Source organism: Bombina bombina, chromosome 5 (assembly GCF_027579735.1).
Source record: "Bombina bombina isolate aBomBom1 chromosome 5, aBomBom1.pri, whole genome shotgun sequence".
Lineage (NCBI taxonomy): Eukaryota > Metazoa > Chordata > Amphibia > Anura > Bombinatoridae > Bombina > Bombina bombina.
The window spans coordinates 569,425,462-569,447,945 of NC_069503.1; the positions used below are offsets into that span (position 1 = coordinate 569,425,462).

General features: G+C 35.2%; 1 protein-coding gene across 1 annotated transcript in view; it reads right to left on the reverse strand.

Annotated features, from left to right (window-relative positions):
• Positions 1-22,484, reverse strand: part of ADCY2 (adenylate cyclase 2) — a 1,612,539-nt gene that overhangs the window by 180,318 nt on the left and 1,409,737 nt on the right. Inside the window, exons 17-18 of the mRNA XM_053715803.1 lie at positions 15,659-15,769; positions 10,324-10,491 (exon numbers count right to left, since the gene is read on the reverse strand). Coding sequence (XP_053571778.1) covers positions 10,324-10,491; positions 15,659-15,769 — 279 coding nt within the window. The remainder of the gene's footprint in view (positions 1-10,323; positions 10,492-15,658; positions 15,770-22,484) is intronic.

The window sequence follows — 22,484 nt, forward strand, 5'->3', positions numbered from 1 at the left end:
ATTGCGGTTGACAGGGAGATAGACATTGCGCATGCGTTAGGTGTTAGGTTTATTTTAGAAGATCGCGGTTGACAGGGAGATAGACATTGCGCATGCGTTAGGTGTTAGGTTTATTTTAGCAGCCAGTTTACTGAGTTACGGGGCTCCAATAGTCAGCGTAAGGCTTCTTACGGCTGCTTTTTGTGGCGAGGTGAAAATGGAGTAAGTTTTCTCCATTTTCGCCACGTAAGTCCTTACGCTGCATATTGGATACCAAACTGCGCTGGTTTGGTATACCTGCCTATAGCCCAAAAAACTACGGGCGACGGCAGAAATATACGCGCGTAACTTCTAGGTTACGCCGTATATGTGATACCAAATCAGCGTAAATATTGGCGTCGCCGGCTTTTGCGGGCGACGATTTATATCGGATCGACCCCCAGGAGAGTCAAGGATGCTGACCCCTGGTCTAGGAGTAGAAGCAATACAAGAAGCTTTTTCTAGATTTGATAGAATATAAATACACTTAATTATATACATTTTATTATAGAGTTTATTTTGAAACATAATTATTTTAATTTTGAAAAAGGTCATTTTTTTGCAAGTAAATTCCCCATAGTATGGATCATTTTGAAAGTAAATACATCTTGTACATATTATAATTATATAGAATGGGTTGGTAGAGGAAGCTATAAACTTTGTAAAATACTTGAATAATAATAAGTTGAATTTGAAACTCACTAAAAAGATTGCAATTGAGGATATTGAGTTTCGGACTTGATTTTAATTAAGAACAGAGAATATAAGGCTTCAATAAGGAGGCTGCAAATGCTGCTTTGGAGCTCCTTCGGCTGCAGACCGCTGCTTCTTAACCTACTACGCCAACTCTATCATTACATTTTTCAATCCCCTGGACTTCTCTAAACAGGGTGATTGACAGCCCCAGTTTGCAAACAGGAGATAGGTATTCCACAAGCAGCAGCTTGTGCAATAATAAATGAAGGCAGCATATTGCTGCCCACTAGCCATGATGCTGGGTGGACAGGGGCGGGAATGTCCCCCCTTGTTCATTTAGCCATTAATAAATGTAGGACATAGTGTCAATTAAGAAGTATCAAACATCCACTGCTCAGAAATGGCTTTCTACATGCCTATAGCAGCAATTTAAAGTCCTGGAAGTCTGATATACTTATTGGTCTATTAAAAGAGTAAGAGAAACTGCACATATGAGGAGAACTAAAGCAGGAAAGTGACCATTTTTTTAAATAGATTTATAAATAAAGAATATGAGTGGGTTATAATGGAGGAAGCTAAGTTTAAAGTATCACAGTTTTTTCGGAACTTAGTACTAAAACTCAAGCCAGTTTTATTACTTGTTACAATGAAGTTCATAATACCATTAAAAAGATCCTCAATAAACATTTGGGGATTTTTAAAGCTGACCCTAATATAGAAAACCATATAGGACAGAACCCACAAGTCATCTTTAGAAAGAATAAAGACCTTTGAAATTTACCAGTCCCTAATAGACTACGTCCAGTTAAAGTGATTGTAAACTTTTGCAAATCAAATGCCATATATTTAATCTACTTTAAATATAATACAGCATCTATCTACAGAAGTATAAATGGGAGCAAGATTATTGGTTAGTTACGGCTGATGTCTCCTCCCTATATACAAATATAAAAACTGAGAAAGGTGTTAATGCAGTTGATCATATACTAAGTCAGGATAAAATGGGAGAAACAAGAATGGGAATGTAATCTCCCTAGTACCCCGGTCCGGTGAGCACATGTGGCTATTAAAGCCTACTCATTCCTGTATGCTTACAGTCAGTGTTCTACAGATAACATAACATGTAATTGAACCAGGTTAATCAAAGTCCCTTTGAACCTGTGTATGAGAATGTTCAGCATATAATGTAATGCACTTGCTCTTATTTTGTGGGTGTTGAACTATGTTCCACCCTGAGCCTGAGCTGTGTTTCCCAGATGTATTCTGACACCTTCCCCGTGTAATGACTAGGATCCTCCCACCTCGAATCACAAATTGCAGACTGAAAAATTGAAAAAGGCTCATCTATTCAGTAGCATGTATCATGTCTTTTAATTACACCTTAGACAAAATATCCATGTTACTCACAGTTTACCCCTGTGAAGTGAGAAGAGGAAATCAGGAGACTGTTAGGCTGGTTTCAAATCCTCTTGTTACATATCCTATGTGATGGCAGTTCAGTAGGAACATAATCAAGTCTTGCTGCTTGGCTGCAACTAAATGCTTACAATAGCTTGTTGTGTCTCTCAAGCAGATCTCCTAATCCCACAGGATCCTCCTGGCAACAGACTGTGACCGTTCCCCTGCAGGACCCAACCACTTGTACGTGCTCACTCTGGCCCCAAATATTGCACAAAGACAGACAAAGTTAAGGAGCACCGAACAAGCAGCGGGTTGGAAATAAAATCTATTTATTTAATAATTATTGTTAAAAACGAGCGGGTTATACATAACCCAGATGAAACAAGGTAAAGGGATTAGAAAAAGTTGCAAGGCTGACATGTTTCGGCATAACGCCGTACTCTAAGCCCTAGATTACTAGGGCTTAGAGTACTAGATAATGTATTACAGCTGCATTCTAATAGGTACAGCACATATTCAGATTTGAAATTTTTACAAGATTTAATAGGTATCTTTTAATATTCCTGCCAGTTATTAATTAATTCTTATCTTTGTTTCTGTCAGCATGGCTACAGCAAACATAATTTTCTTTCTACCGCATTTGTAAAACCTTTTTACTAAAATTTTTTTAAATAGATTTCTTTTTTTTGCCATTGTGTTCCCCTTTAGTTTAGGGCGACAAGTATGTTCTTAAAATGCAAAATTTTCTTATAGGTTATTTGCGGTTTAGGAAGTTTTTTGCTTTTTTTAAACATTCCAGTGTTTATTATTATTTTCTCAATTTCCAATGATTCGCAATTATAAGTTGTTATAATATTATCATTGCATTGTGCATTCTAATAGGCTTCATTAAAGGAATTGTCTAGTCAAAATTAAACTTTCATGATTCATATAGATCAGGCAATTTTTAAGCAACTTTCTAATTTACTCTTATTATCATTTTTTCTTTATTCTCTTGGTATCTTTATTTGAATTTAAGCTTAGGAGACAGCCTATTTTTGGTACAGTATCTGGGTAGCTGTTGCTGATTGGTGGCTACATTTAGACACCAATAAGAAAGTGCTACCCAGGTGCTAAACCAAAATTGGGCTGGCTCCTAAGCTTACATTCTTGCTTTTTCAAATAAATGTACCAAGAGAGAGAAGAAAATGTGATAATAGGAGTAAATTAGAAAGGTGCTTAAAATTGTATGCTCTATCTGAATCATGAAAGTTTCATTTTGACTAGACTATTCCTTTAAATTCTATAGTGTAATTTCTGTTTCACGTTTTTTGCATGCTCATCAAAGTCCTCACTTTTGAACAGTTCCTTCTAATTCTCTGAAATTGTCCATAGTGTATGTTCTTGATCCACCCTGGTGTCCACTCTCTGCGTGCAAATGCCCTTTGGTGTCTGTTTATGTATAGTATTGTTTACATTTTATAATTTTCAAGCAACACTTTAACCCCTTAACGACCGAGGACGTGCAGGGTACGTCCTCAGAAAAAAGGCAGTTAATGCCTGAGAACGTACCCTGCACGTCCTCGGTGTGGAAAGCAGCTGGAAGCGATCCTGCTCGCTTCCAGCTGCTTTCCGGTTATTGCAGTGATGCCTCGATATGGAGGCATCCTGCAATAACCTTAAATGGCCATCCGGTGCAGAGAGAGCCACTCTGTGGCCCTCTCTGCACCGGACATCGGTGGCCGGTAACGTTGGTGGGTGGGAGCTGACTTGGGAGGCGGGTGGTTGGCCATCGATGGGCCGGGTAATGTAGAGGGGGGCGGGATCGGGGGCGGGGGCGATGGGGGCGTGCACAGGCGCGCGCGCACGTGCACGCCGGGCGGCGGGCGGGCGCGTGCACGGGGCGGGAGCGGGTGGGAACCGCTACACTACAGAAAAGACTGTGCTTTAAGTTTTCAGTGTAAAGCTTTTTATACATGTATAAAAATATATACATGTCAATAGATATTCAGAGATTCCTGAAAGATATTAGTGTTCTAATGTAACTAGCGCTAATCTTGAAAAAAAAATGGTTTGGAAATAGCAAAGTGCTACTTGTATTTATGGCCCTAGAACATGTAAACATTGGGTATTTCTAAACTCAGGACAAAATTTAGAAACTATTTAGCATGGGTGTTTTTTGGTGGTTGCAGATGTATAACAGATTTTGGGGGTCAAAGTTAGAAAAAGTGTGTTTTTTTCCATTTTTTTCTCATATTTTATAATTTTTTTTAAAGTAAATTATAAGATATGATGAAAATAATGGTATCTTTGGAAAGTCCAATTAATGGCGAGAAAAACGGTATATAATATATGTGGGTACAGTAAATGAGTAAGAGGAAAATTACAGCTAAACACAAACACCGCAAAAATGTAAAAATAGCCTTGGTCCCAAATGGACAGAAAATGGAAAAGTGCTGTGGTCATTAAGGGGTTAATATCTAGAAAATTAATTTCTGTTTTGCTCCACTGTTTTGTAAATGTCAAATTACAGTCATTTTGATTGATTTCTTCAACAAATGCATTAAACGAATTTTCATTACTCGTCCATATTATAAGAATATCATATGCAAATATTTTCCAGTTCATGGTGTTCATATTATAGGGGTTATTACTCAGAATTCTTTGTTGCTCAAAACTGCCCATATATAGGTTCTAGGGATGAGCGAATGTGTAAATTTTCTAATTTCGAATGTAGAACGAATGTTATTACCGAAATTCGAATTCTAAATCCGAATGTCGATAAGAACGAATATTCTTAAAAATTCGAAAATCAAATGTTATTTACAGTTTTCGAATGTCACTTTCGATTTCGAATGTTTATAATTATATTGAATGTCCACATTCGAAATTTCGAATTTAACATTCTATTTAACAAATACTATTCAGAAGTTCAATAGTTCATGTGGTAGGGCGGGAATCTAGTAAATTGATACATAATAGATACAAATATATCATTTCGAATGTTTCCATATAGAATATTGCATAATTCGAATATTACATTTAAAGAAAGCTATTACAAACATATAAATTCGAATTTTTCGAATTCGAATTTTTCGAATTCGAATATTGCATAACTCGAATATTACATTTAAAGAAAAAGCATTAGAAATACTATTACAATCTAAATTCCAATTTTTAGAATTCGAATACACGTATTGCATAATTTGAATATTACATTTAAAGAAAAAGCATTAGAAATACTATTACAATCTAAATTCGAATTTTTCGAATTTGAATATTGCATAATTCGAATATTACATTTAAAGAAAAAGCATTAGAAATACTATTACAATCTAAATTCAAATTTTTCAAATTCGAATACACGTATTGCATAATTTGAATATTACATTTAAAGAAAAAGCATTAGAAATACTATTACAATCTAAATTCGAATTTTTCGAAAAGAATATTTTCGAATGTAATCGTAAAATTCGAAACCGAACATTTGAAAATCGAATGTTAGAATGTTATGTAAACATTCGAAATTCGATTCGAACGAACGAATGTGTTAAAATTCGTGCCGTTTTTCGAATGTTGCGAAACATTCGCCCATCCCTAATAAGTTCATGAAGCTTGGTGTCCATATATAGGTTCATGAAGCCCTTTGCTGTACTGACATTTTTAAGGTATTTTGTGTTCTCAAACTCAAATGTTTTTTTTTGTTAATATAAATTGTATAGCCTCACTGATAAATTCAATCTGATTCATGTTCATTGTCTCAGTTTTGTCTAGAGTTTCTTTAAAGGGACACTAAACCTAAAAAAAGTATCTTAAACCAAAAGATCATTATAAAAGAAATGTAAATCTTTTAAAGTGCACCGATTTACTGCATTTCTGTATGCAAAATTCCTTGATTTCCAAACCCCCCCGGTGGGTCTCATTACCCCAGTCCTATCCGTTCCGTCTACCCAGGTAGGAATATGGCAGACTTTAGTGATATGTGCATGTGCGAGGCTTTAAACATCACTGACACTGTCTGGCTAGTGAGAGCAGAAGAGCCGATATCAGGAGATAATTATATGTGTAAATAGCTCATCCGATTGGAAGATGCCACTGCCGGTTGTACAAGGCATAATAGTGGGCGGTATGGGGTGGCGTAGTTTGAAGAAGATTTTTATGTGTTAAGAAGCAGCTTTTGGGATTAAAAGTAAGTGTGTATATTTATATATTTGTGTGATGAGCGGTATATTCAGAAAGGGGGCAAAAAAGTGATATTTTGTAGTCCTTAAACAGTTTTTATTCCTTTTTCATGAGGTATTGATGTATATAAGGCTTAAACATATAGAATTGTGAATGTAAAATCTTCTTGCCAATCCATTTAATTAATCATTGATAGTAGGTTTGGTGTGTCTCTGATGTATGAATTTAGTTTGGGCACTAAGGGTTGTAAGAAAAAGTCCACATACTTACTTATTTTACTGGTTATACTATTTATACCTGAAATGATGGGCCTACCCAGATGTTTTCTTGCGGAAGGTGGTAAAAAGCTGCTATTTTTGGGTGTTCTATATATAGAAATTTAAACTTCTCCCCTTTCAGAATATCAATAAATATTCAGAGACTGAATCTTTTTTTAGGGGTAGAAATGTATTTTCATCTGAAACTAATCTGAGGGCCTCTAACATGTAGTCCACTTTGTTTTGGATCACTATTGCCCCACCCTTGTCTGCTTGTCTGAATACTATATTTTTATTATCACTCCTGTTTTTTAGTTATGTTTTTGGTTTGGGGTTTGAATGTTGTACATAGTGTTTCTAAATAATTTAAAGGGCCACTAAACCCAAAATATGATTCAGATAGAACATACAAATTTAAACAACATTACAATTTGCTTCTATTATTTATTTTGTTTCATTTTTTAGATATCCTTAGTTGAAGAAAAAGCAATGCACATGGGTGAGCCAATTACACGAGGCTTCTATGTGCAGCAACCAATCAGCAGCTACTGAGCATATCTAGATATGCTTTTCAGCAAAGAATATCAAGAGAATAAAACAAATTAGATAATAGAAGTAAATTAGAAAGATGTTTAAAATTGCATTCTCTTTCTAAATCATGAGAGAAAAAATGTGGGTTTCATGTCCCTTTAATTCTAATTCTTCAAATAAGGTGATATGTTTATATTCCAGGATCATTAATGTTTCATTATCCCCTTTGGTAAGGGCTATTGGGTCTTGATTCTTTCTTGTCCCCCCTGCAATTATTCTATTGTTTTTTCCCCCTTTTTCTCATTTTGTTTTTTTTAAAAAAAAAAAATTATTTTGAGAGTTGTCTAATGCATTGGTTGGTGTCCAAAAAAGAAAAGGTTAAACATTCAAGTTTGAAATTTTCTCCTCTGCCAATTTTCTCTTCTTGTTATGTTTTTGTTTCCAACCTATGCATCTCCTTCCCCATATTCTATTCTTCTTTTCTGCAGTCTGAGATTAGGGGTGATTTAATCTTTGTGGTGATTTGTTTCTTAATCCTACTCCTAAAAAAATTGTGTTTTTTTTTGTTTGTTTTTACAGAGTGTACTCGCTTTGTCCCCTGTATATAGTGCTCCTTCTCTTATTTTAGTTTTGATCCCTGTTCCTTACCCATTAAGCTACGAATGTTTGGCTATTGTCATATCTATCGTCTCTTTGTGGCTAACTAATTATAAATTAATATTAGAGATGTGCATTCGTTTTCGTTAGCACGCTCTCCTTGCTCTCCAGAGCACATAAAGAGTTGTAACATATACAGTACATTCTGTTTAATCCAAACGAATGTCAATTTTTAACGAATAGTCAGTATTTCTTTCATTTTAAATTAAAGAATACCGAATAGTGCAACCACCAAATATTCGAGGAAACAAATTTCCCTAAATATTCTGAACGAACATTTCTTGGCTGCACATCTCATAATTAATATTACAGAAAAAAAGCACTGCAGCCTTCCTGCAATACCGAAATGTTTTAGCTAATAAAGCTTTGGTTACATGATGATCAGAGCAAAAATATCAGGATTTGCCAATGCACATTAAAAGGTACACATTCCTTTCTCAAACCATCATATAGTGTCATTAAATGGGGAAAACATTTATAAAAATAAATAAAAATTATAAGAATATTCAATGGATATTCAATTTAACAATAATCAGCAATGTTCATATACCTCACAGAATCTTCCATTTTTAATTTCAGTCACATTTAAAATGAAACAAAATTACTATGAGGACAGCTTTTTGAAGTTCCTCAATACATGATTGCTGAATATTATCACTACTGCAGACCATATGCTTTTGATTCAATAAAAACAGACAAGCTACATTTTACTTCAGTCCTTTTCCTAATCATTTTAATTTCAAACTTCATTTATCCTTTGAACTTTAATTATTCAAATTTACATACAGATTAAACTACTTTTTATCCTTATTTTGGAAAAAAAAACTATTGTCTCCACATGGACATATCTTTGTGAATAAATAGCTGTTTATGGAGAACTGGAACAAAGTGTTCAGCAAAGAGCTGACAAATGTAGATTTTTTGGAATGAACGCTAAAATAACACATTTTTGATACGTATAACGATGAACCAATATTCCTTAAACAAATTTGTTTAATTTATCTTCATTTCTATAGCAGCACATAGTTTGCAACCTTTTGTTGCATTACTGTGCTCAACTGTTATTTATCTTTGCACTTGCAGTAAGTCTGTAGTTTGACTATAAAACAAGTAGTTTAAAAAATCTTATTATTGTTCTCAAATGGTTTTAGACAAGAAAAAGTTAAAAGAACTTTAAAAAGTGAACTTGTCTGTGTTGACATTTCCTGTTACGATCTGTATTTTTACTGTCCCACATAGCTGCCTCTCTGCCCTGATAGATATACTCTGTAATTGATTACAATTCCAGGACAGCCTGGATTACTTTGGAAACAAACTAGCCTCTGCAGTAAGGGCAGCTGAAACTTACATTAACCCTTTAAGGACTGGGCATTTCAGACAAAATCTTCCCCAAAAGACCAGAGCATTTTTACATTGCATCACTACATTTAAACAAAAATAGAGCCTTTTTTATATTTATCTATCAAAACTTTATATTTTCTTTTAGTACACAAACCCAAAGTATTGATCTAGGCCCATTTTAGCATATTTCATGTCACCATTTCACCGCCAAATACGATCATATAAAATAAATAGTTAACTTTTTCACAATTTTAGGTTTCTCACTGAAATTATTTACAAACAACTTGTGCAATCATGGCACAAATTGGTTGTAAATCCTTCTCTGGGATCCCCTTTGTTCAGAAATAGCAGACTTATATGACTTTAACACTGCTTTTTGATAATTAGAAGGCTGCTAAAATACTAAAAAAAAAAAAGTACTAAAATAAAAGGCTTTTTTTAAAAAAAAAACAAAAACAAACATTTTATATATTTTCTGCAGTGTAGGATCCCTCCTTATCCCCCAACCTCCCTGATCCCTGCCCCCAAACAGCTCTATAACCTTCCCCCCCTCTACCTATTTGCTGCCATCTTAGGTACTGGTGAACTGCTTGTGCAATGCCGCCCCCTGCAGATTTGTGGCCAATCGGCCGCTAGCAGGCCAGATTGATGTCGCAGCCTCAGAGGCGGCGTACGAGTTAAGGAGCAGAGCTCTTAAGACCACTGCTTCTTAACTCCTGTTTCCGGTGAGCCTGAAGGCTCACACGAAAACAGGGATATTTGGCCCCATTCAGGCCATGATAAATCAGCCAATATGAGCCAGAGGAGGTTACAGATGATTGTCAAAACATTGCCTCTCCTCATTCCACACCATCTCCTTCTCTTCCTCAATATAATCCTTCTAGAGCCATGCCAAGTCCATGCAAGGCAGGAGCAGGACAGACGCCCCCTCTACCTCATGGCATGAAGGAGTTGGTTTAGAGCTCTGTGGGAAAATGTGGCAGATATGCGAATCACTAGGTGCAGACTATGCAGCAAAGATGTTAGCTGTGGTAAAGTGTTGGGACATATTACCAGCTCAGGCATGAACCAAGGGCTGGTAGAGGTTATGGGTCAACAACAGTATACCTTAGTACGTATATTGTCAGCCCTCCAAAAAATGCTGGCACAATGGGTTGAAGATAACATTGGGGTAATGTGCCCCCTGGGCAGAGAAGAATAGAAGATATTCAGACAGGTAGCTATTGCAAGCCTGGGTAAGGTAGTACCACTCTTTACTTACCTGATCCACAAACTTGATAGCTTTATTGATGCCCATAATGATATATCCTTTTAAATGCCCTATGCTGAGGTACCCTCTTTGATAAAGAAGCTGAAGGAGGAGTTTAAAACTCACTTGCGTAAATTGCTTGACAACAGCTTGCAGTAAATGCTGGCTGCCCTGAGTGACCTATGGGGAAGGGTATGCTAGCTCACTTACTAAAGGTCTTCTATTTTGGAGGGAGAAGCAAAAGGGTGCAAGAGCTTAAAAGAAAATGGGGTATTTTGAGAGAGGGACAAGAGATGGGCATGAGGAAACTCCTTGCAGCAGCTTTATTCATACTAATCTAATGTTGCTCATCCTCACAGACATGGTGAAACCTGACAATAGCAGCAGTATTTTGGGCCAAGGCCCTTTGCTCATTGGTTGGAACCACCTATACCTCTACAAGCAGGAGTAGCACTTTGGAGATGGTGAAAGTCTTCTTTGCTGAATTTCAATTACCTCCTACTTCTGATTCATTACTATACTGAGATCAGAAGACTACTGTCTGGCATGCCCTCTCTAAAGTTGCCCAGGAGCTGCTTTCATGTTCACCTAACAGCATCCAAAGTCAGAAAGTTTTCTCTATCACTGGCAACATCCTTAACCCTCAATGGTTACAGCTCTCTCTAAACCTTGTTGAGCAGATTACCTTCTTAAAATTCAATGTGCCCCAACTGGGATACCTGCATTACATTTCCAGTCAAAGTGAATTCCGGACTCGCAGCAGTTGTGGCACTACAACATTATAATATAAGCGTTACTAAGGTTTTATTCAATGCTTGCGTTCAATTTTCTTTTCAACTGGGTCAGCATAGGAGATGGAGTTGAGGTCTGTTTAGCAGTGGCATATTGTACCTGACACTGGGGTATCTTGTTGATGGCCAGAAAAGCCATGGGACATCACAATGCCCTTCACATTCCACCTCTATTTCCTCTGCACTGCTGGTCAGATTTTAAAAAGCACATAATGCAAGCTGAGCGTAAAACAAACAAAAATACAACACAACATGTTCTCAAGTTTTTGTAGCACTTTTGGAAGAGATAGTTACTTTTAGTTTTTTGAAAACTCTCAAGGCACCAACTATACAGCATGAACGTTGGCCAACGATAAGTATAATTATGCTGAACTTTATCTCATGAACTTTATGATTCATCATTATTTGTAGTTTTGATTGCGAGCATTTCTCCTCAGTATTTTATGTTCTAATTATATTTCCTTTTCATCACTTTTTTGTTTCAATATACCATTGCATGGTAATAGGGAGTATTAACCTGTTATTTATGGTCAACCTAATATTAGTTTTGTTCACTGTGCACAGTAGATAGTTTTAAGAAATTGTAAACTATCAGTTATTAAGTAAAACATATTGGACTAAGAGTGCTGGTGTGAGATATCTTTATTTCCTTGTTTATATATATTCTTAGCATTTAACATATCTCAGCACCGATATTACCATATATCTAAAGTCCTAAAGTTTAAATAGACCTGAGCAAAGTATCTTTTTGATTAAAAAATACAACACAACATGTTCTCAAGTTTTTGTAGCACTTTTGGAAGAGATAGTTACTTTTAGTTTTTTGAAAACTCTCAAGGCACCAACAGCTGTGGCTGCAATACCTTAAAACAAAGATACTGTCTCTTGTCTTGTGCATTATGCATGACTGCACCCAACTATCCAATTGGGTCAAATTCTTCATTTTTTATTAGAATGAATTTGTTGTATAATCCTACTATTACTATTGTCTGGTCTGAGGCCATGCCTGCACCATTATTAGGCTTGACCTCATCATCATCATTTTTTATCTGGTTGTCCCCTGTCATGCTATGTATTATTCACAATGACAGTGCTTATCATTACATTAAAATAAATTAAATATTATTGATTAAACATAAAATATGCTTCTCTTCAGACATGCAAAAAAAAAAAAAAAAAGAGGGGACAGAGTTCTTTTTTTTTTTTTTTTCTTTTAAGGAATTGCAGCCACAGACAGGTTATGTTTGTAGTTGCTGTGTAGCAGCTTGTAAGACAGAAAAATATCTTCTTTTCTCTGAAACAGCATCTTTTTTTCAGGAGTCTGGTCTGAGGCCACGCCTATGCCATCATAAGCTAGGCCTCACAGTAATTTTTTCTTATCTTTTTTTCTGCTACAGGGGACTTTGGGGCTTAGTTTTGGTAGGGAGGGGCAGTTCATTGCTTTTTCCAATTCCATTTCCAGTATCCCACAAAGCATAAATAATAATGATGACTACATGAAGATTCTCTAGAACAATCTATAAATTGTCAGTGAGCAATTGGTCGTGAGGTAAAACCAGTATCCAAGGTATCCGAGTTATTTACTGACAACACCCTAACTAAGTTATTTTCCACCATGTGTTGGAAAGGATAAATGGGGCAATACATTTTAAAATTTAATTGCAGACATTTGTATTTCAAGCATCCTACATATTTCCAATATAATATGGAAATGAATATAAATCTGTATTTTTAGTATACTTGTACATGTAGGAGTAATTAAGCTGGAGTATATTGTATCGGCTAATTTAGTTATTGATATGCAAGGTTTCTTCAAATAGCCAAACAGGTGTTATGCAGTCATTGATAAAATGCAGATCGCAAGAAAAGTGTCTGACGGTTTCTTGATACGTATGTCTATACAGTTCTAGTTTGTGCTGGCATTTGTACCTATGCTGAAGAAGATTTAATAAAAGTAGTGCATTTTATAAATCAAGTGGTTTTGAGCAGGCTCTAAATACTATACTATTTGTGTGGATTCAGGCAGCTAATTCCTTCCACTTATATAACAAATTAACAATTCAAATAGCCCAAAAAGACTTCAGACAGCTAATTTCCTGCCACGTGTATAACCATACAGATAGCCCAATTAGACTATTATTATAAGCAACAGTAAAGTTAGCAACAACAAAAAAATCAGATTTTTTATTTTGAGTTTCATATAATACAAATAATACATTTATACAAAAGGGCACCCAAAAAAAGTGTAATGTAACAGGGCATTAGTTCATGTGTTTCATATAGATAACATTGTGCTTATGCACATGAAGTTATTTAAGGGTCAGCACTAATTGCCTGAAATACAAGTCTGTCAAAAGATCTGAGATAAGGAGGCAGTCAGCAGAAGCTTAGATACAAGGTAATTACAGAGGTAAAAAGTCTATTTCTATAACAGTGTTGGTTATGCATAACTGGGGAATGGTAAATAAAGAGATTATCTTTCTTTTAAAACAATAACTTGTTTGGTGTTTATTATTCCTTTATTTTGTTGCCATGTTTTATCTCATTTACTTTTACTAACAATACTGCTTACTTGACATTGGTCATAAATTTCAATGTGATATTAATTACCATGCAAAAAAATGTATTTTACCTCTTCATCTCTCAGTAACAAAAACAAAAAATAAAAAAAAGCTTATTGTATCACAGACAATGTATTTATTAGGAATAAATGTGGCTGAACATTTTTAAGCTCACATTTTCTTTCTTTGAGCACAGCTTTTATAATTTTCAATTCTTTTTTAATAAATATTATCTTAATAAAGACCATAATTACATTCTATATATCCTAGTATAGCTTCACACATATTAATAAATTCCTGAATAACAGAATCTATTATTGTTAATAAAAAAACAAAACAGAAAACCTTAAAGGAATATTATTTTAGTAAATTTTCTACCTGTCTGTATGTCTGTCTGTCTATCAGAGATGTTCATACATTTTGTTACGAGTGCAAATTTATAATGAAAAAGTGAATATTTGTTTCGTTTTTACAAAGCAAATATCCAAATGAACGCACTTAATTTAAATAAAACAAAAAACTACTAATGAAATTCAGCAGTATTAATATGTTTTCTTTAAATTACCTTTAAGGGGTTAAATACTTACCTCTAGTGCTTTGGGGAGCCACGCTAACCCTGTCCACTTTTTCACAAAGCCCTGAATGCAATATGAGGAGGATTAGCGAGGTGGCTCCCATGGCCTGCGCTATCGAAGAAGTTAAGTATAAAGCTATAGGTCAGCTTTTTTCAAATGTGGCTTTGGAACATTTACATTCATTTAAAGAAAACAAATGTAACTGTTCTACAGATATTCAGTATTCATTTAGTTTTAAATACTGAATAGTGTATCAGAAGAATATTTTGCCAATTAGGTATATTGTGTATACTGAATAGTGTATCAGAAGAATATTTGGCAAAACAAATTTCCCCAAATATTCATTCAGAAAGATTCAGATAAACCCTATCTATCTATCTATCTATCTATCTATCTATCTATCTATCTATCTATCTATCTATCATCTATCTATCTATCAATCTATCTATCATCATTCCAACAAGATTTTAAGGTGCACTAATCTGCATGCAATGAAAGTACAATGTTTCAAGTGCATCAATGTTTTATGTACTTTCAAACTTAGAAATAAAGATTGAATTACCTTAATATTGTATATCTTAGTGTAGTGAAATGACAAAGGCTAGATACCTTCAAATACATTATGAGATTTAACAGAGCTAAGGATGAAAGCATTTTTCATTAACAAAAGGGGGTACCTTTCTTTTATAAAAATATGGATCTGAAATTAAGTTCACTATTATCCTTTTTTTAAATATAGATATTTAGTACATTTGTTAAATTGTTTGGAATTTTCTAAACTCTATAGTTTATTTTTTGTCTAATCAAAGTCAATCAAAATACATAAGCTGATTGTTTATGTTCTGAAGATCCATTTTCACAATGCAATTTGATGCTTATTTATGTATTGTTGTATATTTAGGGCTTGAGTTATCAAGCTACGGCAGACAGGGGCATACATATGCACCCCTTCCGCCGCAACTCGCATCTGGCGGACTGAATTCCACTGGCGGAATTCAGCATTGCACAAGAACACTGTTTTGCACTCTTGTGCAACACCGCCCCCTGCCCGCGCACTGCCAATCATGCGCAGGCAGGAGCTGTCAATCGGACGAGACTGGGGAGATTGAGATTTTCCACCTAAGAGCTGGAGAAGAGTTAGGGAAGCAGCGGTCTGATGACCGCTGCTTGAAAAATATGGATTGCAGGTTCTCTTGTGAGAACCGGCAGTCCTAGGCAGGTGAAGTCTTTGATAAATCGACCCCTTAAAGTCCATTTTTTCTGTTACTATAGTTCTGAAATTTCTCACCAATAATTATAGATATGGTATGCACGGTTACAATTTCTACATGAAACATGCATAAGAAGTAATGTAATGCCGTCATTTTTTGTAACATTTTAACACAAAAACAAATATATAATTATGAGCAAACATACTTACTGGTAGGAAAAAAAAGTTGTTTTGTACAAGCCATTGTTTTCCCTCTGATGAACTTGTGTTTGACCCGTTGGCAGTTGGAATGGCAGAAATTACATTATCATCCAAGAAAAACTGGAAAAAGTAAACACCATAATTACAAAATTTCGATTAAACATATTTAATTTTATATGTTAGAAATGTATCCAAACCCATTTGTTTTATGTATTTTTTTTTCAGCTTAAACAATTAGTATTATTTTAAGGTTACAATCATTATATTTCAAAGTCAAAAGTAATTTTATATATTTGATTTAATACACATTCCTTTATTTATCTTGAACATTTTGTCATTGATGACTGAGAATTTAACAAATAATATAGCCAGATAGTATTTATTAAATTATAGGTTTTTCAAAATTTGTAATAAAATATGAACTGTTTGTGGATTATATCTGCCAACATCTGCAATAGATATATTTTATATTTGTATATTTTACAATGGTAAAGTCTACCAAAAACATGACGTGTTCACATTTGTTAAAATGACATTACTGTCTTAATTCACCAGTTTTTTTTTTTTTTCAGTTTGTTTCTCTTTGTTTTTTTTTTTTGTTTTTCAACTAAAGTATTCATGAGTAGCAGTCAGTTAACTAGCTTTAATAAAACTCACTGCTATTACAACATTTTTCCCACCATACCTCATTTTATAGACAAGCAACATTCATAAAGATAAGGGGTTTTACCTCAAAACAGCTGGGAATTATGAACATAGTTCTGTAGCTCAATTCATCCTCTTACATGGAACATTCATTTTTTTTTTTTTTTTTCTGCATTTCACTCTAACCTGTGAGAATACCCTTAACCCTGGGGGAACATATTCTGTGTCTCTACAGCACTGCTCAAGTATTACAGGTAAAGCTTTTTTACCATTTAAATTTATGAAAGGGTGGAGTATTTCATGAATCCTATAAAAAGGAGAGGAACTCATAAAATCAGTGTATGGGATAGTGAAATAAATAGATCTAAATACTTTTGTGACTTTTTATGTTTAATTTTAGCGTTTATAAAATGTTTAATAAATTCTGAAATCATGATTAAATTGTCAAAATTCAGTAACCAGACATTTATGATTACTTTTTCCATCTTTGATTAATTAATAATGAGGAAAAGCTTCAAACTGACATGGAGCCCCCCTCAAAATGTATTTTAAATAATAAGGGAAAACAACTACACCCAGCCCAACAACAAGCAAGATGATATTGTGGAAAACTCATCATTTAGGTTGATGAAAGTGCTGACAAATGACGATGTTGGTGGTGTGTTGAACCCCAATCCCTATTATTTCCAATGGGAGACACATTACCACTAACTGGCACTTTACGGGTCCACCCCTTTTATTCAAATATACGACAGACTGACGGAATATGAGCCTGGCAAACCCAAGCAGGCAGTTTCTCTTTGGTCTGTCAATGTTTTGAATATTGGGTCCTATTTCATAGGATGTTGCTCCCTGACCAAACAAAATAAAGAATGCACTAGTGCCTTCTGCACATACTTTCCGCAGTTTGTAGTGAATTAGTGTGTCACTGTTGAGTTATTTATGTACAAAGAATTGTTTAAATGGGGTATACCCCAAAATTTAACAAAGTAAACATTTTTAGATACTCTACCTGCTATTTCAAAATGGGTACCTTGGTTTGACATACTGCTTTCCTAAATCCCTTCTGAAAATTAAATTATGAAAAAGCTCTGAAATTTGCTGTTAACATTTTTGTTCTTGATGAATAGTGACAGATGCAATGTACTTGTCCTTGCATAAAAAGTGTGAAAACCACAATAAAAATAGAATATCTGTGGGACAGTCATTTCCATGTACTTATAAAAGCAACAAAACTGCTTGTAAGTGAGCATGGCTGATTTAATCTGGTTAGATTATGTTTCCTCATCTGGACAGACGTTTATTCATGCATGCATCCCAATCAATTTTCGTTTAATTTGAGCTCAAATGTGCTATAATTGCCAAGGATAATTGCAAACACCTTTACTGATAAAATAATATAGAGACTAATATGATTCTTTAACAGTATTAATTCAATACGCAGAATATGAAAGATTGCGGAACAGTATAAATCATACACGCTCCCACTTTCACTTTGTATGCAAACTAAATATACACAATTAATTAGATTAAAGGATGTCATATCATTAAACAGATCTAAAAGTGGAGCTGCACTTATGAAAAAGGCAATACATTTATAATATGAAGGTTTGGCAGGAACTATGAAAATTTTGGTCTGTAAACTACATTAACATCTACAAATAATTTGTTTGCTTGATAGGTTTGGATGATAAATGTGCTTTGCATGAGCCAGTATCCTATTAGTCAGCCGAGCACTTTAGAATTTATTGTAGAAGAAACAATTTTACACAAGAGAACACTGCATATGTGCCATAAAATGCATTGCAAATCAAATGAATGTCTAGAAGCTGCTGATAAATCATATGGAAAGGAGTAAAGCAATCAATAAAAATAACAACAGCATATTGAATGATTCAGATGATAAATATACCATGGGAATAAAAATTCCTAGAGGTAGTAGACACATTTTGCCGTTGTGCGTTTTTTTAGCCATTTTGGGAGTTTTCAACTTGATGATACCTTCTTTTTTTCCCAAGATAAATCCCTTTCACATTGTTTATTTTCCTATTATAAATATTACATTTATTTCCTAATTTTCTTTTCTTCTGGAATAAGTTCCCGACAATATAAAGTAAATAGAATGATTTGCTTAAAGGGACATCAGAGTCAAAATTAAACCTTAATGGATTGGATAGAGCATGACATTTTAAACAATGTTCCAATTTACTTCTATATATCAATTTTGCTTAGATCTATCAGTATCCATTGTAAAGAGTAGGAGAACTCAGTATACCCATGTTTTAGGCATCTGCAAACTTTCACCTAGATTACGAGTCTTGCGTTAGCCTTAAAAAGCAGCATTGAGGGGTCCCAACTGTGCTTTTTAATGCCCGCTGGTATTACGAGTCTGACAGGTACAGGTGTACCACTCACTTTTTTTCCGCAATTTTAGCATGCGGCAAATCCCCTTACGTCAATTGCGTATCCTATCTTTTCTATGGGATTTTCCTAACGCCGGTATTACGAGGTACACCCTCTCCTGTCAAGACTCCTACCGCATTTAAAAGTCAATAGTTAAGAGTTTTATGGGCTAACGCCGTAACATAAATCTCTTAACTAAAGTGCTAAAAAGTACACTATCACCCATAAACTACCTATTAACCCCTAAACTGAGCCCCCCCCCCACATCGCAAATACTATAATAAAATGATTTAACCCCTAATCTGCCGACCGGACATCGCCGCCACTTTAATAAATGTATTAACCCCTAAACCGCCGCACTCCCGCCTCACAAACACTAGTTAAATTTTATTAACGCCTAATCTTTCGTCCCTAACATCGCTGCCACCTACCTACATTTATTAAAACCTAATCTGCCGCCCCCAACTTCGCCGCCGCTATACTAAATTTATTAACCCCTAAACCTAAGTCTAACCCTAACCCCCCTCTAACTTAAATATAATTTAAATAAAACGAAATAAAATTACTACAATTAAATAAATTAATCCTATTTAAAACTAAATACTTACCTATAAAATAAACCCTAAGCTAGCTACAATATAACTAATAATTACATTGTAGCCATCTTAGGGTTTACTTTTATTTTACAGGCAAATTTGTATTTATTTTAACTAGGTACAATAGTTATTAAATAGTTATTAACTATTTAATAACTACCTAGCTAAAATAAATACAAATTTACCTGTAAAATAAACCCTAACCTAAGTTACAATTACACCTAACACTACACTATAATTAAATTAATTACCTAAACTAACTACAATTAAATATAATTAAATTAAATAAAGTACGAAAAACAACAAACACTAAATTACAGAAAATAAAAAAATAATTACACCTAATCTAATCCCCCTAATAAATTAAAAAAGCCCCCCCAAAATAATAAAATTCCCTACCTTATACTAAATTACAAATAGCCCTTAAAAGGGCCTTTTGCAGGGCATTGCCCCAAAGTAATCAGCTCTTTTACCTGTAAAAAAATACAGTACCCCCCCGCCAACATTAAAACCCACCACCCATACACCCAACCCTACTCTAAAACCAACCCAATCCCCCCTTAAAAAAACCTAACACTAACCCCCTGAAGATCACCCTACCTTGAGCCGTCTTCACCCAGCCGGGCACAAGTGGTCCTCCAGAGGGGCAGAAGTCTTCATCCTATCTGGCCAGAAGAGGACATCCAGAGGGGCAGAAGTCTTCATCCAGGCGGCATCTTCTATCATCTTCCATCCGGAGCAGAGCGGGTCCGTCTTGAAGACATCCGACGTGGAGCATCCTCTTCCATCCGACGGCGATTGAAGAATGAAGGTTCCTTTAAGTGACGTCATCCAAGATGGCGTCCCTTGAATTCCGATTGGCTGATATAATCCTATCAGCCAATCGGAATTAAGGTAGGAAAAATCCTATTGGCTGATGCAATCAGCCAATAGAATTGAGCTTGCATTCTATTGGCTGATTGGAACAGCCAATAGAATGCGAGGTCAATCCTATTGGCTGATTGGATCATTGCATTGCATCAGCAAATAGGATTTTTCCTACCTTAATTCTGATTGGCTAATATGATTCTATCAGCCAATCGGAATTCAAGGGATGCCATCTTGGATGACGTCACTTAAAGGAACCTTCATTCTTCAGTCACCGTCGGATGGAAGAGGATGCTCCGCGTCGGATGTCTTCAAGATGGACCCGCTCCGCTCCAGATGGAAGAAGATAGAAGATGCCGCCTGGATGAAGACTTCTGCCCCTCTGGATGTCCTCTTCTGGCTGTATAGGATGAAGACTTCTGCCCCACTGGAGGACCACTTGTGCCGGCTGGGTGAAGACGGCTCAAGGTAGGGTGATCTTCAGGGGGTTAGTGTTAGATTTTTTTAAAGGGGGGATTGGGTGGGTTTTAGAGTAGGGTTGGGTGTGTGGGTGGTGGGTTTTAATGTTGGGGGGGTATTGTATTTTTTTTACAGGTAAAATAGCAGATTACTTTGGGGCAATGACCCGCAAAAGGCTCTTTTAAGGGCTATATGTAATTTAGTATAGGGTAGGGAATTTTATTATTTTGGGGGGCTTTTTTAATTTATTAGGGGGATTAGATTAGGTGTAATTAGTTTAAAAAATTGTAATAATTTTTTTATTTTCTGTAATTTAGTGTATAATGTTTTTTGTACTTTAGTTTATTTAATTGTAGTCAGTTTAGGTAATTAATTTAATTATAGTGTAGTGTTAGGTGTAATTGTAACTTAGGTTAGGATTTATTTTACAGGTAAACTTGTATTTATTTTAGCTAGGTAGCTATTAAATAGTTAATAACTATTTAATAACTATTGTACCTAGTTAAAATAAATACAAAGTTGCCTGTAAAATAAAAATAAACCCTGAGATAGCTACAATGTCACTATTAGTTATATTGTAGCTAGCTTAGGGTTTATTTTATAGGTAAGTATTTAGTTTTAAATAGGAATAATGTAGTTAATAATAGTAATTTTATTTAGATTATTTTAAATTATATTTAAATTAGGGGGGTTAGGGTTAGACTTAGGTTTAGGGGTTAATATCTTTATTATAGTGGTGGCGACGTTGGGGGCGGCAGATTAGGGGTTAATAATTGTAGTTAGGCTGTGGCGACGTTGGGGGCGGCAGATTAGGGGTTAATAACTATAATGTAGGTGTCGGCGATGTTAGGGGCAGCAGATTAGGGGTTCATAGGTATAATGTAGGTGGCGGCGGTGTCCAGAGCGGCAGATTAGGAGTTAATATAATGCAGGTGTCGGGGATGTCTGGGGCGGCAGATTAGGGGTTAATAAGTGTAAGATTAGGGGTGTTTAGATTCGGGGTTCATGTTAGGGTGTTAGGTGTAAACATAAAATGTATTTCCCCATAGGAAACAATGGGGCTGCGTTAGGAGCTGAACGCTGCTTTTTTGCAGGTGTTAGTTTTTTTTCAGCCATCTCAGCCTCATTGTTTCCTATGGGGAAATCGTGCACAAGCACGTTGAGCCAGCTTACCGCTACCATAAGCAACGCTGGTATTGAGGTGAGATGTGGAGCAAAATTTTGCTCAACGCTCACTTTTCTGAGGCTAACGCCGGCTTGCAAAAACCTCGTAATACCAGCGTTGTCTTAAGTGAGCGGTGAGAAAAAAAGGCTCATTAGCACTACCGACAAAAACTCGTAATCTAGCCGAGTGATTGTAACACTGTTTATAGCAGTGCTACACATAGTTGCAAACACTGCTGCCATAGAATGCTTAAAAACTCGTGAACACTCCTAAGATCTTATCAGATTACGTGGGTTTACTCTTCAACAAAGGATACCAAGAAAACAAAGCAAATTTGATCATAGAAGTAAACAGGTACATTTTTTTAATTGCATGCTCTATTTGCATCATTAGAGTTTAATTTTGACTTTTGTTATTTGTGGTCACGTCTGTGTATTTCAAAGCTGATAAGGCTCTCTGTTTTCTTCCTCTTTTCTTTTTTTATGTAGTAGTCTATTTTATTAAAGGGCATTTAAATAATAAATTGTGAATGTTCTATAAAATAATTTGTCAAGAAACTTCATAAAGATTTAGCGCCTCCACGAATTCCTTTTGAACCTATTACCCTTCAACATGAGATTTTCAGTGAAAATGAGAATATTGACCTCAATAAAGCTGAAATCCTGTTCTAGGTATGGAATTGAAACTGAAATGATATGGC